At 42.3% G+C, this 16,803-nt stretch overlaps 1 protein-coding gene across 3 annotated transcripts in view; it reads left to right on the top strand.

Moving 5' to 3' along the window:
• Window positions 1-15,926, top strand: part of LOC146074883 (C2 calcium-dependent domain-containing protein 4C-like) — a 36,584-nt gene extending 20,658 nt beyond the window's left edge. Inside the window, exons 1-3 of one of the 3 annotated variants that reach the window (XM_083183529.1) lie at window positions 10,029-10,780; window positions 14,693-14,771; window positions 14,861-15,926. In XM_083183529.1, coding sequence (XP_083039655.1) covers window positions 14,740-14,771; window positions 14,861-15,926 — 1,098 coding nt within the window. In that variant the 5' untranslated portion in view covers window positions 10,029-10,780; window positions 14,693-14,739. Of the gene's footprint in view, window positions 1-10,028; window positions 10,781-14,692 lie in introns of those variants that run through there. The other 2 variants (XM_083183527.1, XM_083183528.1) reach the window with 2 other exon arrangements.
• The last annotated feature ends 877 nt before the right edge of the window (window positions 15,927-16,803 follow it).

Here is a 16,803-nt window from a genome sequence, read left to right as displayed (position 1 = left end):
AGTCTCCGTTCCTTCCTTATTTAGAAAAAACTTTTTCACGGTAAGTTTTCTTATGTATCTCTGCAGATCCACAAAAAAATCAAAGTCCTCAATTTTACTTGTTGGACAATATTTAAGGCCCCTTTTAAGTACATTCATTTCATCTTTAGTCAGTATTTTTTTACTTAAATTAAAGATTTTTGTACCATTATCTTTTGATGTTTCGGGTTGTGTGGGAGGGTCAACATTTTTATTTTTCTTCTCATTCTTTGTTCTATTTTTATTTCGGAGGTTTTTACCGCCTCTTTTGCCTCGTTTCTTCTTTCTTGGGGTTACCTTCGCCATCTGGTCCTCGGGGTAACCTCCAAAAAAGGAGATCTGACTGGTGTCTGTTGCCTTAGTGGTTCATACCTGTTTTCTATATTTTCAAACTCCCAGTCTTCCTTATAGGGTCTATTATCCCATCTTGACCTATTTTTATTCCACCTAATTTTGGGGGTGGTTCTAACTGTGGGATAATTGTTTTGATTATTGGCCCTCCAATTTTTCGAGTTGGCCCTATTAGATTTGAACAACGATTTTTTGTTTGTTATGGATGTAATTTTACCTTGATTGGGTTTTTTTCTGGTATTGGTTATCAATTTAGGGCCTTTGGTTAGTTCCAATGTCTCTATATTTATTGGTTGTGCTGTTTGGTCACCTGGTATGTTCAGATCACATAAATATTTTTTCCTTTTTTTGATTTTTAAATCTCTGGTGTCTTTGGCTAGTTTGGATAGGATTTCTTTTTCCATAGCCTTAAAGTCTTCCAGATCTTTAAAAGGATCTAAGCATTTCAGTAGGCAATTTATTTCTTCATTCAGGGACGAAAGATTTCTCCTTCGTTCCCGTATGATAAGACCCATTAGTTTGGTTGAACATTGATTGAGTACTAAATCCCAATCTTTCTTAAAATCCTCGCTGGAGTCTGTGAAGGAAGCAATTTTTTGGATTTTCAATCCCTTGGGCACCAAATCCTCCGATAGGTACCTCTCTAGGGTATTAACTTCCCACCAGCAACGATTTTCTTTAAGGGTTAATATTTCTAATTTTTTCATAGAGGACACCAAATCCCCCTTCACAGACATCTGAAGGGTTGGTGTCCCTTGAAAAAATACCATTGAAAATTTCATTTCTGTTATCTCTATATGACAACATTTTAAATGCAGCTAGGTAAAATCAAATGGTGACAAATACAATAGTAGACAAAATTTATGATTTAACCACAGCGCAACAAACAGCCTTCAGCCCAGGGTGACACCAATAAAGCTTTCACCAAAAAGCTTATGGAGACAGTAGATAGAGAAAAAAATAGGTATACCCACTGGCGATGGCGATTGACTTACACAGTAATTGATTGAATTAAATCAGGCTGTGAACAGTTTGATCTAAATGACTCAAGACAGAAACAAAGAGAAAAAAGACCATAGTGCAATATTGTATATTGATGGAGATAGGTTGATTTTACTCAGTCCACTCACATTAATCCACCATATATGCGCATGTAGCAGGGTCTTTTTATGAGGTAGAATTCCTCCTGTGCTCTCTTATTCATAGGTCTGATGGAATAGAAGCTCAAATAGTGCAATATAGTCGGAATAAAATTTAACAGATTTTTATTGGTGCACTCACAATTGTAAAAGGTTAAAAAGGCATATCACCCGTTCCGGGATAGCAGGGTCCGGCAAGCAGGTCACAAGACAGGTACAGGTATCCAAGTACAGGTGTCCCTTGCATGAAGAATGGAAAATGCACAAAGAGATATCCACGTTGTTTTTTAAAAGAAACACAAAAGGGACAAGATGGGTACCCACTCTATCGACACAGAAGCCCATCAGACGGTGGTTTCACAGCAAATAAGACAGTTCGGAGATCATCTGTGGTTGTGGATAATACATGGATTGTCCCTTATTGTCCACTTTTAACAATAATCTTCAATGCTCACATAAATGTAGAGTTTTGCAATTCTGTCCATAAAGTACATTTGCAAATACGTTAATAAAGGCTCGAACATGGTTGTTTATAAACTAACTACTAACGAAAATGAACATAATGAAGTTTATCTGTATGAAATGGGAAGGTACATTAGCACCAATGAAGCAGTATGGAGAATACTTGATTTTCTGATTCACAAGCGCCACCCAACAGTCATTCACTTAGCCGTCCACCTCGAGAATGAACAAAGAGTCTTTTTTACGACAGAAAATGCAACAGAATGTTCACAGCTCCCTCCAGAAACTACCCTTACAGGCTTTTTCAATCTTTGCTCAGAAGATGAGTTTGCTTGCACCACCAAGTTCCAAGGCATTACACGTGGAACAATGAAAAAAAATGGATTTCTCGCAGAATTAGTTAATTGAATAGAAGTGTTCAAGACCACCCAGGAATCAATTGTAGTGATGCACTTGGTCGAGTGTACGTAGTGCATCCAAACAACTCGGAATGTTTTCACCTGTGATTGCTACTACATGAGCTACGAGGACCTACTTCATTTAAAGATCTTAGAACATTTCAAGATAGACTTTGTGAATCTTATAAAGAAGCATGCCAGCTTAGAGGACTTCTTGAAAATGATGAACACTGAAGAGGCAGCTGCAAGTCGATCGCCAAAGACGTTACGTAACCTGTTTGTTGTTATGCTCCAAATATGCTCTATGAAAAGTCCTTTACAATTATGGATTAACCATAAGGAAAGCCTGTCTGAGGATATACTGCATCAGGCCTGATTTCAACAACACAATATAGATCTACAATATAATGACTTAATCTTCAATACAGTTCTAATTATTATTGAGAACAAGATTAAATCATTAGGTGGATCAGATCTACAAACTTATGGGTTGCCGCAACCTTTACATGACCAACATTCAAGATTACCTAATGAATTACTAGCAGAATTAGCTTACAATACAGATCGCCTTACAAAATATTTAGAAGAGAATGAATCAAAACTGGTTCCAGATTTTTAAAAAAGCATACGCCAAAATTCTGGATTCCCTTTTGAATCAGAGTGGTGGCATATTTTTTCAGGATGCTCCAGGAGGAACAGGGAAAGCTTTTCTTATTAATCTTCTTTCTCTTTCAATGGTCCTGGTGACACAGCTCAACATTGGGATGTAGGAGGGTCAGTAGGAGCCAGGCACCTATACTAAAGCTTTTGGAGGGTAGGCTCCTCCCCTTCTGCATCCAAGACTCCTCAGTTTGTGTTAGGTGCCCACTGGAGTGGGTGCTATTCTAAAGGGCTGCTGGAGCAGCCAAAGGATTAGAGTTAGTTAGGAGTTTTTTTATTTTATTAACTTTTACACTAGCTAGGTAGGCACAGTGTGAGGATTCTCATTGAATCCTCACACTGACAGCGCAGCAGGAGCTGGCAGAAGCGTGTCCTGTCAGCTCACTGCGCACAGGGGAGACACTGTCTGGTCTCCCTGTGCAGCGCTTACAGCTTCTATTAAAAAAGCTGCCTGGGCTCCGGAGCGCTCTGAAACCGGCTTCACGCTAGGTGGGGATCATGGGGGACAGGCGCTCCGTGATGGCGGCGGCCATTTTCTGCGGAGCTTACACACTGAGCTCCTGTGTGGGAGGACAGCAGTGTGTTGCAGGCATGTTCCAAGTGGTCCCCAGCAGAGGGGGAGACACTGGAACTTGGATATCCTGCAGTGGGAGCGGCTGTCTGGGGGTTGTTGCGGCAAAAGCCATGGACCCCACAGCAGCAGGGACTTGGTCTCTTCCCTCACATTGTTTTGGCGCCATTCGAAACGCTTGCAGCGGAGCTGAGCTGGCTGACAGATCCTGGCAGAGTGATTGGATTTCCTGGGCATCGTCTCCCCACTTCTGAAAGCTTCAGACAGATAAGTGACTGTGGTACATTGGCTCTGTATAAAACGCCTGTACTTTGTGCACTGTGACTGTGTTACATTTTGCATCATGTCTGAGCAACAGTCTGTGGCTTTGGGGGAGGGAGCCCTTAATGCATTGTGCGCTTGTAGTGTTTGTACACTAAAATTTGTCCCTGAGCAGATGGCCAAGGGGGGCTTGTGTATTACTTGCGCAGGTGTGAGACCCATGTGCAGTGAACCCCTGAGGGTAGAGCAAATCGGAGCCTGCGTGGGCCAGTGCCCTGGGCAGGTCTGTAAATGTCTGTAAATACACCATCATCTCCTGTTCTCCAACTCTGCTTCTTGGGTGTCACTCTTGACTCTTACCTCTCCTTTCGCCCCCACATCTAATCCCTGGTCCATCCTCTCAGTATCAGCTATGCACAGGGCCAGATTAACAATGGGCCTGATGGAGCTACAGCTCCAGGCTGGCCCACTCACTAGCTGAGGGCCAGGGCTATCAAAGAAACCCAGACCCGTGTCGCCAGCCCTCCGGGAACCGGAGATACCACCAGGCAAAACTGGAATGTTTTCCCCATAGGATAACATGGGACCCGCTAATTCCGACCACCGCCCGGTTCCAATGGCTGCCAGTTCCCCTTCCGGCATCACAGCAGCTCAAGGTTGATCTCAGTCAAACTGAAATCACTGGGTGTAACGATACTGGTGGTATTACCTGAAGTCCAGTGGCCGAGCAGATATACCAGGGAATAGCCAAATGTAAGCTGGCTCGGTAAACAAGAGGGTAGTCAAACGAAAGCCGGTTCGGTACACAGGAGGATAGTCAGACGTAAGCCGGTTCGGTACACAGGAGGGTAGTCAGACGTAAGCCGGTTCGGTACACAGGAGGGTAGTCAAACGTAAGCCGGTTCGGTACACAGGAGGTTAGTCAAACGTAGAGACGTGTGGCAGGTAGCAGGAGCTGAGCAAGCAGAATACTCAAGCAGGGATTAGATCCAGGAAGTGCCTTTTATAGGCCTAAACAGGAAACAGGATCCAAGATGGCTTCTCTTTGATTCCAAACTGGCCATCTTGGAAAAGGGCAAAACTAAGGGCAAACTTGCAAATACAGAGTCTCCTAGTGGTCGGAGGAGCACATAGTCAGAGATATTCCTTACACTGGGCTTTCAATCTAATACTAGACTGGTCCATATGGGTTTATTGGTTCTAGAGATATTGCGGGTAAACCGATTTTTTCAATTCTGAAATGTAATTTTATAGCTGTTTATGTTGTTTGAGGACATATTTCTCTCAAACCCAGTTTCTCGGGACCAAAATCATTTGAAGCCCACATGTAAATGGGTTAGTTGGTTTTACGAAGATATAGCTGGTTATTTAAAGGGGGGGGGGGTGGTTTTCTCTCCCCCTCACGCCAGAAAATGCAGGGACTAGGCTGCATGATCCTGGGACCATATTCCCGGGAAAATCCCTGCATTTTATGGTGTGAAAGAGGTATTATTTAAAATAGCCGGGACATGCAGTGCTCTGAATTCAGCCGGGCATCCCCCTGCTCTCTGCCCGGCTGTCATTAGCTGTCATGTCTGCCTGGCGGCGGCTGTCCCCCAGTTACCGTGAGCAAATATTCCCCCTTAGCAATTAGCATGTAATCCCACATGACAACAAACATGGAACCACTGGCAATGAGCCTGTAGGTAAGCAGCACATATGTAACATAATTTTAAATAGGCATTATGGTGTTTATCATAATACGTAATGGACATTATGGTGTGTGGCTTAACTAGTAATGGGCATTATGGTGTAAATTTTTAATTTTAACAATGCCCCTGTTTATGGAAACACATTATGCATTATTTCTCAGTCTGGTATAGTGTGTACTGTATTTTGGCTGGGTGCCGGACAGTTTCCCGACAGTCGGAATCCCGACAGTCAGTACCGCGACGTCGGGATCCCGACTGTCAAAACCCAGACACTTGGGGTCCCGATGGCCACCGGCTATTCTACCTCGTGGGAGTTACTATTGTGTTGCATGATTTATATAAGGGGTATATGGTGTGGTAAACTTAGATGACCACATAGAAGGTCCTGAAATGTTGTCTACCAAGTTTCGGCTTTCAGTATTTTTTTTATGACAGGAGTGCCGCCTCACCACACAAGTATCTTAGGACATCGGTATCCTGCGGGTGCACCCGCCAATATATCTCTCTGCATTTTTCCTATGCCAGCCCCCTGCCTTTTCCAAGCATATATAATTAGTTGAAAGTATTTACAAAATAGAGACACACCCATGAGCAGACCATCCAAACAGAACACTGGTCACTCCTCCCACATTATTAGGTGCTGGCCACAACCTTAATTATTGCGCATAATAGGCCCTTGATCATTTTCAGCTCCAGGCCCATTTAGACCTTAATCTGGCACTGGCTATGCAACATCAGTTTGTTTCTCTCCTGTAGTGCGAATAAACTTATTATTCACTCATAGCTCAACTACTGCAACAGTCTCACACTGGCCTCTTGTCAGCGGTGTAGCTAGGTGCCATGGTGCCCGGAGCAAGGGCATATTTCGCGCCCCCCCCTACCCCGGCAATGAATTGGGGGCGTGGCTAACATGTGTTTGCATGTTACATTTGAAAAGAAAAAACTTAAAAAATAAGACACTATATAAGACGCTGTAACGGAATCTGCTGCTCTATATAAGACGCTGTAACGGAATCTGCTGCGCTATATAAGATGCTGTAACGGAATCTGCTGCGCTATATAAGATGCTGTAACGGAATCTGCTGCGCTATATAAGATGCTGTAACGGAATCTGCTGCGCTATATAAGATGCTGTAACGGAATCTGCTGCTCTATATAAGACGCTGTAACGGAATCTGCTGCTCTATATAAGACGCTGTAACGGAATCTGCTGCGCTATATAAGATGCTGTAACGGAATCTGCTGCGCTATATAAGACACTGTAACGGAATCTGCTGCGCTATATAAGACGCTGTAACGGAATCTGCTGCGCTATATAAGACACTGTAACGGAATCTGCTGCGCTATATAAGACGCTGTAACGGAATCTGCTGCGCTATATAAGACACTGTAACGGAATCTGCTGCGCTATATAAGACGCTGTAACGGAATCTGCTGTGCTATATAAGACACTGTAACAGAATCTGCTGCGCTATATAAGACACTGTAACGGAATCTGCTGTGCTGTATAAGACACTGTAACGGAATCTGCTGCACTATATAAGACACTGTAACGGAATCTGCTGCGCTATATAAGACGCTGTAACGGAATCTGCTGCTCTATATAAGACACTGTAACGGAATCTGCTGCGCTATATAAGACGCTGTAACGGAATCTGCTGCGCTATATAAGACACTGTAACGGAATCTGCTGCGCTTTATAAGACGCTGTAACGGAATCTGCTGCGCTATATAACATGCTGACAGCTGTAAATAAATATATATACAGCACAGCAGGGCAGCAGCAGATGTCAGAGAGATTCACTCTCCCCCCCCCCCCCCCCCAGGACCCACGAATCCCCCAAACCCCAAGTGTATTATTAATCTTATTATTACATCATTAATTAGCTGTAAAAAGAGGGAAAAAAAGAAATCCACCTTGAATAATGTTAGCAGGGCGGCACGGGCGGCAGCAGAAACTCTCCTCACCAGCGCTTGGGATGGCTGTGGCAGGCTGATGACGGAGGAGGGAGTGAGAGGCAGGACACTGTGTGAGGAATCTGAGTGCTGCTGCGCTGCGCTGCCCGGAAGCCGGTCCGAGCAGCAGCACGAATTTACATGAGGGAGTCACCTAGCGTCACGGACCGGGCAGGGGGCAGGAGGCAGGCGCCGGCCAGGGCAGATGCCGGGCAGGTCAGCCGCCGGCGCACGCTGCCCGTATAGTCTTTCGTGCAGGGATGATTTTTGCGGAGGGGGGGCGGGCCGGCGGCGCCATCCGACCAATCGCCACCCGGAGCATGAGCTCCGGTGGCTCCGCCCTCCCTACGCCTCTGCCTCTTGTGCTTCCAGCTTTCTCCCCTACAGTCTGTCCTCAACTCTACACTTATACTTATCTTCCTCTTCTGCTTACCTTCAAGAAAATCTGTACTGACTCCCGTTCCCCTAAAGAATCCTCTTCAAACTCCTCACCCTCACATACAAGACCCTCTCTAACTCTGCTGCTCCCTACATCTTTAACCTTATTTCCCTACACACACCCCCCCCCCCCTCTCTGGTTTCCCCCCCCCCCCCCTTCCTCTTCACTGGTCACCATCCCATGCCCATACCCAAGATTTTGCACGCACTGCTCACTGGAATGTTCTCCCTTGCTTTATTAGACTCTCCACAACTTTGCTAGCTTCAAACAGGCACTAAAAACTCACCTGTTCATCAAAGCATACTCCTTGGAACAGGACCCTCACAGCCCACTTCTCTCACACTTCAATTAGAGCTCTCTCTTAGGGCCCGATTTTAGCAAATGGACAAAGCCATGATGCACTGCAAGTGGGGCAGATGTAATATTTGCACAAAGAGAGTTACATTTGGGTGTGGTGTGTTCAAACTGAAATCTAAATTGCAGTGTAAAAGATAAAACAGCCAGAAACAAAATAACTAAAATCTAACTCTCTCTGCACATGTTACATCTGCCCACCTGGTTTTGAACTAAAAGATCAAAACTGAGGCTATTTAAATCTGCATAAGTGTATGACATTGTATAGCAGTCTAGGCAGGCACACCCAAAGTAGCAAAATATGAGCACAATGATCCAGTGCCCTCCAGAGTGGGGATCCACTGGCGTGGTCCGCAGCATGTAATGGCAATGGGGGGATGGCGGCACTCGGCAATAAAGAAATAAATTCACCCGCACACAGGCAGTGTGCGGGTGAATTTATTTCTTTATTGCCGAGTGCCGCCATCCCCCCATTGCCACTAAGTGTATGACAGGGAAGGGAGGGGAAGGGATGTTTTACTCCTCCGCATAATGTACATCTTGTTGCGACTGCTTTCTGCTTCACCTTGGTTAAGAAACAAAGCAGGAAGCGCTATTGTACTGCTTTAATATACCACAGTTTACTATGTCCCAAGATTTCTGTAGCCAACCCTGAGGTTGGGGAATATCCTTTTCACATAGGCATGGTTGTCTCTATAGCGACTTGCATTTGTTTTTGTGGGGCCCTCATCCCTTGGGATACAATACCAGCTTTGTGCTGACTGGCCTAGCACTGTTGGCACCATGGTGAGATGGACATCACCCCTGTTATAGTGCCTACTTCTCTGGCTGGTAATACCTTATATTGGTATTAGAAGATATGATGAGACTCCACTCTCTTTATCACCACAATTTTCCATTACCAGTCTAAGCAGAAGTGCTTGTGCTGGTAGCATGTGTTTTTTTTTATTTTATTAATTTTAAACATCTTAACTAAGTAGAGATAGTATCATTAGCTGCTTTACAATTAGTAAAATTGTTTAACATAAAAAAAACTGGGACATCAAGACTCAAGGGGATCTATTCAATGCCATGGGCGAGTGGTGACAGCGAGCAGGGCTTCCTGCTCGCTGTCACCGCTCGCCCTGTCAGTATTCAACTCACACCCTCATACGCCAATTCCTCCTCGCTCAGTTTTCCGAGCGAGGGGGAATCGGCGTATGCGGCTGCAGAAGCAGCGAGACTCACGGCTAAATACAGAGGGTTTGCTGCAGTAGCCGCGGGTCTCGCTGTTTGGGGGAATCCGATTCCCCCAGAACATTGAATAGGGCGAGGATCGCTGGTTTTCTGTGATCCTCGCTGTTTAACCCCCCCCGCCGGCCGCGGCGAGCAGCATTGAATACTACCCAAGGAGTCTCGATGCCCCCGTGTCAGTGATTTAGGAACTAGCTTCTACTAAAAATTATGGAATAGGGCGGTTTACTTTTGTTATATACCCCTGAAATAACTTCATTGGTGTTTCTCTCTACGAGGCAAGTGAATAGCATGTCAGCTATTTCTGTTCAATAGTTGTAGGTCATAACAGGTCATAATGCTAATGTTGCCACCATTGAAGAATAAGAAGATATCAACATCAATTATTTAATTTAATATTGAACTGTATTCTCAATTCTATACCTAAACTTCATATATTTTACTCCTAAGATGAACACCTGTATTATTCTGTTTGCTTTGTAAACTGCCTGCTCAGATCTCACTGATTTGTGTTGCTCAGAATTTGCACTCAGCTCCACTTCCCTGTAAATGTGGTACCAGGCTGATTAAGTACCTTCTCTGCACACCGTTGTTAAGGTGACTGATGAGGTTGCTCTGATGTACAAAGTACATGCCTCAGATACAATTTCCTTCAAGGTACAGCAACAGGAAAGCACACCGAGGGCAACATAACCCTATTTACAGTTACACTATCAAATAAGCAAAAGCAGAACATCAAATAGCAAATCTATTCTAAATGTGTTTATTTTATTTACCAACATTCCAACTGCTACCATTTCTACATTCATCACAGTGGGGCTTATTCTTGTATCTGCTTTCCATTTGTTTCTTATATAACCACAAGTGCATTAAATGTGGCAAGGATTTTTTGTATGCAGATGAGAATTTTGCCATAAAAAATTGTAGATACAGTATACAGTTTAAATATAATTAGAAAATTTTGAATGTAAAAAATCTAATATTACAGAGAGAGAGAGTAGCAGTAGCAGTCTGTATAGGTTATGGTGATAGTATAAACCTTGTACTGAATAGGTTAATAAGCAGACATATCATAATGACTCTAACAGGGAGGTTGTGTTTAAATATGCTAATGAGCTTACATCCTATTGGCCGCAGTCTCACCTCATGCTATTAATAAGGGAATACAAGACCTTTCTGGCGTCTGGCCTCTCCTATTATACTAATACCTGCAGCATGGCACCAACAGGCTGCTGTCGACTAGACAGGTAGGTAATTTTACTTTTCACATCACTACAATATGTATCTTTTGGTAATTTATTGATACTAATCCAGTAATCATCAATTGACCAGGACATGTTCTTTTCCTAAATGATTTATCTTCTATACAAATCTGTATATGCAAATGATGCAATATACATGTGGTCTGACACAGGATGAGATTAAGCCGGGGATATAGAAAATGTATTATGACCAACTGCAATTTGTTTCCTGGTTCAAAACTAATCAGGGGGGTAAGATCTCCCTTTAATAAGTCTCCAACAGAAATAGAGAATATTGGATTTAAATCAGTGACATGTGAAAAAAAAAATATATATATATATATATATATACTCATCCAATAAAGAAGGCACACTGACACACTCGCAGAAATGGTAGTATTGAATCAAGCTGTATTGGGCATAGCTGGCATAATCACAGCAACAAGCATGGAGCTCTTTCGGGGAATGCTCCCCATCCTCGGGATGATAGCCCACGACAAAGCAGCATGTGAAACGTGCACCCCACTGGGTCGATACCTGAAATAGGTCAACATGGGTAAGGTCAGCTGGGTATGAAAGTCGACACAAGTATTCGGTCGACTATGTGAAGGTCAACAGTCAAAAGGTCAACATGAGGTTTTCACTTTTTTTTTTCTTAGCTGATGCGCCAACGGTATTTCATGTCCTACCATCCACTACGGCATAATGGGAGAATAAAATGGTGTCCCGCTCGCCGAGGGGACACGATTCACTTAGAGGATGTCCATGACGACATTCGGGACAAAAAAAGTGATAAACTCACGTTTCAACCAACCTAATGCTTGTGTGACTATACCCATGTCGACCTATTTCAGATGTTGACCTTCAGTGGTCGACCCAATGCATGTTGACCTAAAGTTGGTCGACCCAATGAGCGATACCCGTACATATATAAGTTCAGTTTACAGTAAGTGGATAAGCAGTTGGGTCCCTATAACATATATATTGTCCCTTATTTACATCTGATCGCAGTACAAATTTGTTCTCAAAATGGGCAAAACCATGTGCACTGCAGGTGGGGCAGATGTAACATGTATAAAGAGAGTTAGATTTGGTTGAGGTATTTTGTTTCTGTGCAGGGTAAATACGGGCTGCATTATTTTTACACTGCAATTTAGATTTCAGTTTAACACATCCTACACAAATCTAACTCTCTCTGCACATGTTACATCTGCCCCACCTGCAGTGCACATGGTTTTGCCCATTTTGTGAACAAATTTGTACTGCGATCAGGTAAATAAGGGCCCTTGTGCAAGGTTCAGCACATCTTAAGCATCAGCTTCCCCTTTAAAGTACATTTCCAATCTTCCTCAGCTAAAAATACATGAATATTTTGTTGTGACTTTCTTAGTTTTTATTGCATCCATTGCTGACATTTGTTTCTGCACACTGCTCTGTTACTAATGGTTCTCAGCTCCATGGTAACTAATTCACTGAGCCAAGGTTAACGTATCAACATCTGGCTGTTACAGTCATAAATGCAATGTGCTAAACGGCGATATCGCAATATAGTATCTACACTTGGTGCAATATAGCACATTATAGTAATGTGCTATTGGGAATTCTAGGAGGAAATGCTGAGATTTCCTCAAACCGTTACTAGGAAGATATCACCTGGCTGGGTGTTGTGTAGTATGCAATCTGTCCCCATTAGATGTGGCTATATTTGAAAGGCAGATCATTCTTTTCTAATCATTTATACATTTTATTGCACTTAAAACTACTTCGTAAAGACGTTGGAAGATTTTAGATGGAGGTATCCATTAAAATATTTTGGCCTAGTCCCATGGGATCCAAACATTTGTATTTCATTAATTATAGATCTAAAATATTGGTAATAGAACAGAGACTAAATAAGTGCTTAGATCTTTGTTTCCCAAACTTTCGAAAATCATGGCGCCCTAGATTGACCAAAAAAATTTCATGCCAACCCTAGACCTTAAGTTTCTTAATTAAAAATTTAGAAAGAAATATGAAATTAAGTAAATTATGTTTATATGTAATTCTTATGTTCAATTATGTGGTGAGGGATACATTTTGCTCCTGTTTGTCAATATATTTTATAATTGACAGCTACCATCACTGGTTTTGTCAGTTACTTGCACCGTAAATAATGCACACAGTTTGGGAACCACTGGCTTAGACAGTATAATTAACGTCTAAATCACAAGGAATCTCAGTATGTCTTATTGGTATGCAGTATACAGTGTAAAGAAGTTGTGATCAATGTTGAAAAATAGTATAAAATAACATATGAATATTAATTGTTCACAGTTTTTTTTTTTTTTGTAAAGTGTGGCCACATTATGTAACCAATTATTGTAGGATCCTGGTCTGTATGTAAATCAGAAGAATCCAGATGATGGAATACTTCTCTGTTTAGTTCCTTACCATTTCCAATATATACATGTTTCATATATATGGGGACATTTACTAAAATGGGAGTTCTATTTCACATGGGATGTTGCTATGGGCAGCAAATAAGAAGTAGATTGTGATTGGTTGCCCATAGCAACAGCCCATGTGAAATAGAACTCCCATCTTAGTAAATTTCCCCCATAGTCTGTGATTAGCTTCTCTGGCTTTATGGTATTTACTATACTTGCAAGTATTAAGCTGGGCATTTAACCGACCAACCAACGGGCCAAATGACCAACCAGCCAACCGGAATCAATTGAATTTCCCACCAATGAGTCAGGGGTAGTTCTAAATAAATTAGACAGTCAATAGGTCAATCCCATATGGTCGACAAGCATTAGGTTGAAAGTATCAAAGGATTTACAGGGTCAAAAGGTCAACTTGGAAAAGTTAGCTAATAGAAAAGGTCAACAGGGCAAAAGGTTGTAATGTTCAACACAAAAAAAGGACAAACGCCAGTTTTTAGAGTTTTTGGTGGTGTCATTTTCTGCTTGCCATGCTTCAAACAAGGTGCCTTACTGTTACTGCTGCGCTTGGCACAGGTTACTATTCTCAATCATAGTCTATGGATGGTAAATCAAGCAAAAGTTTAAAAATAAGGGAAAACCCCAAAAAGCGCATTGACCAAATGCATGTCAACCTTTTGATCCTGCAAACTTTTGTATATCCATCAAAACATTGACCACCTTCTACCTGTCAACCTTGGTGTCCACCTGTTAACTATCTATCTAGAAAATATTTATCATCCATATACCATGCATCAAGTCGTCATCAGTAGAACATCTTACAGCTTTGACATTTGATGGGTTTTAGTATAAATGTCATAACTGTAGTATATTCAACTAACAACAACACTATCACGCCAAAAGTGTCTAAAAAAGTTATAAATTAAAAAAAAAAATGTAGGGTGTGGGTTTGCTACTGTATATCATCTTAATATAGGTAGATTTTCATGATGATAATAATAATTGCTTTGACGCAATGCTAGTTATATGGGATTTGAATAAGACCAAACAGGCAAAGTGTCCCATCGGCAGTATTGCCAACGATAGCTACTCTACCGAAGTGTTTCCAGAAATTAAATACTTGTGTATTTTTGTATCTCCTTATGATGTGATTTTCTTATTGAATATTGTGTTTTACACATGGACTTCTTTCAGATTTAAAATGTAATTTAGATATTATACTAGTAAGCCCGCTCGAAGCACAAGCTTCAAAAGCTAGTCTGCTATCTTCCGTGTGTGTGCATGTTTGAGAAAGAGATGTAGTTTCACTCTCTGCCCGCAGATGGCAGTGTTTTGGAGATTTACAGACACTAGACACACGCACACACACGCACACACACACACACACACATATATAGATGATACTCTTTTATGCAACAGTTGGTGGCAAATTTTGCTTTTTTTATGTACATTCATAATCATTCTCTGTGTTTTATATTTTCTTTCTCATTTACAGCATGTCCAGCCTCTTCTTGGACTGTGAATGTCGATGTCACTGAGTGGATGCTGACTGTAGAAGTTCTGTGCAGACCATGGTTGGAAAAGAGAAACCAAAACATAATTTGCCTACATTCACAAATGTGTTAACACCAGATAGAATACCTGAATTTTTTATACCTCCTAGGCATCAAGCTCAAAAGGATCTGAAAGCCAACACTCATTACCAGTCCATCCCTGACTTCAGTGGACTAGTATTTGATAAAATAAAACCAAGCTCGTTTGATGCCCATATCATCCAGGTGGATAGCGTGGAAGAATTTCCTGAGGAAGAAAATACTAATGGGGATCCACAATCACAAGCAGCTTTGTCCTTGCCCCATCTTCCAAAAGCACAGACCTGCTATGGTTTTTGCACCTTGCTGGAAAGCCCAAACACAAGACGAAAAGAGTCATTATTCCACAATGACCCTGCTAATCCACCCATTTTGCTCTCTAGATCTCGCTCTAACACAATCTCTTGCAGAGGAACATCCACTCCAAGTAGCTTAACTCTAAGGTTGCGACCTCTGCGATATTCTGCTACTTTAGACAGTGACACGACTTCCTCAACTGAGTCATCTCCTTTCAGCTCTCCTCTACTCCACAGATCACTCCCTATTTCTCTGTTGAAAGCCTTCAACCAGGATAAAATGTTTTCTAGGTCTTTGAAGGTTAGCTGCAAGCCTTCTGCTTTCAGGAACGGTTCAGTCTCCACTGATGAGGACAGCTCAACAGACAGCAGCCCTTGTGTCACCAGAAGATCATCCCAAGAGTGGGCAAATCACCCAGCTGCACATTCTAACATTGGCCTGCTACTGTCTGCTGGACAGTTTCCCCTAGACAACGCTGTAGTTCTAGACACAGGAGGAATATTAAGGCTGTCTACGGAATATCGACCTGAAAACCTTACACTCCGCATCCGAATTATCAGTGCTGAAGGACTTTACAAACCATCTGTAGATCCCAAACACATCAGCTGCTGTATTTCCTTATCCCTAGTACCGGGGAAAAACCAAAAACAAAAAAGCACCTTGATTCGTGGAAGCCGTAATCCTATTTTTAATGAAGATTTTTTTTTTGATGGTCTAGAAGCCCATGATCTTCTTAAAAAAACTCTGAAAATAAAAGCTCTAAATAAGGGATCTGGTGTAAGAAGGGAGTGTATCTTGGGGAAGAATAAACTTCACCTCCTAAATGTTCTAGTGCTGTAAGACACTTTTTCTATTTGGTTTGCACTAAATGAAGTAAAATGAAAATAAACAGATTTATCCTGTATGTCCTGATTTTGGTCTGTGTAGCTGGCTATATATACATGCATTACATCCAATCTTACCATGCAGCAGATGCAGTTTTTTGATAGGGAAAGTCTGGTCACCGTGTCGCTAGGCCCATCACCCTCATGACAAAATGCTGAGATTTGAAGTTCAATCAGGAGAGGGCATAGACAAAATTAGGTGTTTCTAATGTACCCATGTAACATGCCATTTTGCCACAAGAAGGCAGGGCCTAAGAACACTGTCCTCTCTCAAGCTAATTGTGAACAATAATAGTACTCAAATAACATGCCACTACACATGCCACTTACTGCTTCCTTTGGATTTGTAAAAAAAACAACAATTGTCATCACACAGTGCATTTTAAGTGTTTAATTCTTCCAAAATTGAACAGGAAGGGGGGACGGGAACTTAGCAAGGTACCAAGTGGTGGATGGGGGACTTAGCGGGGTACACAGTGGGGAGGGGGGGATTAGCGAGTTACGGGGTAGGGGAGGACACAGTGGGGTAGGATGGTTTGTGAGGTACACAATGGGGGGTGGGGGGCTTAGGGAAGTACTGTATACAATGTGGTGTGAGACTAGCGAAGTACATGGTGGAGAGGGGAGACTATTTATCTATCTTTCCTGCTGTCTCTCCCCTGACTCTCTGTTTCACATCTCTCTCCCCCACCTTTATCTCTCCTCTTTTTTTCTTTCTGATTTTCGATTTCTCTCCCCACCACATTTTTCTCTCCTCTTTTTTTTCTCTCATTCCATCTCTTTCTCCCTATTTCTGCACTCCCATGCCCCCCTGTACACTCTTTTTATCAACC

The sequence above is a fragment of the Crinia signifera genome, chromosome 4 (assembly GCF_055691185.1).
Source record: "Crinia signifera chromosome 4, ASM5569118v1, whole genome shotgun sequence".
NCBI classification, from domain to species: Eukaryota; Metazoa; Chordata; class Amphibia; order Anura; family Myobatrachidae; genus Crinia; species Crinia signifera.
The sequence above is the reverse complement of the archived record's forward strand: the minus strand, read 5'-3'. Positions and strand labels throughout refer to the sequence as shown.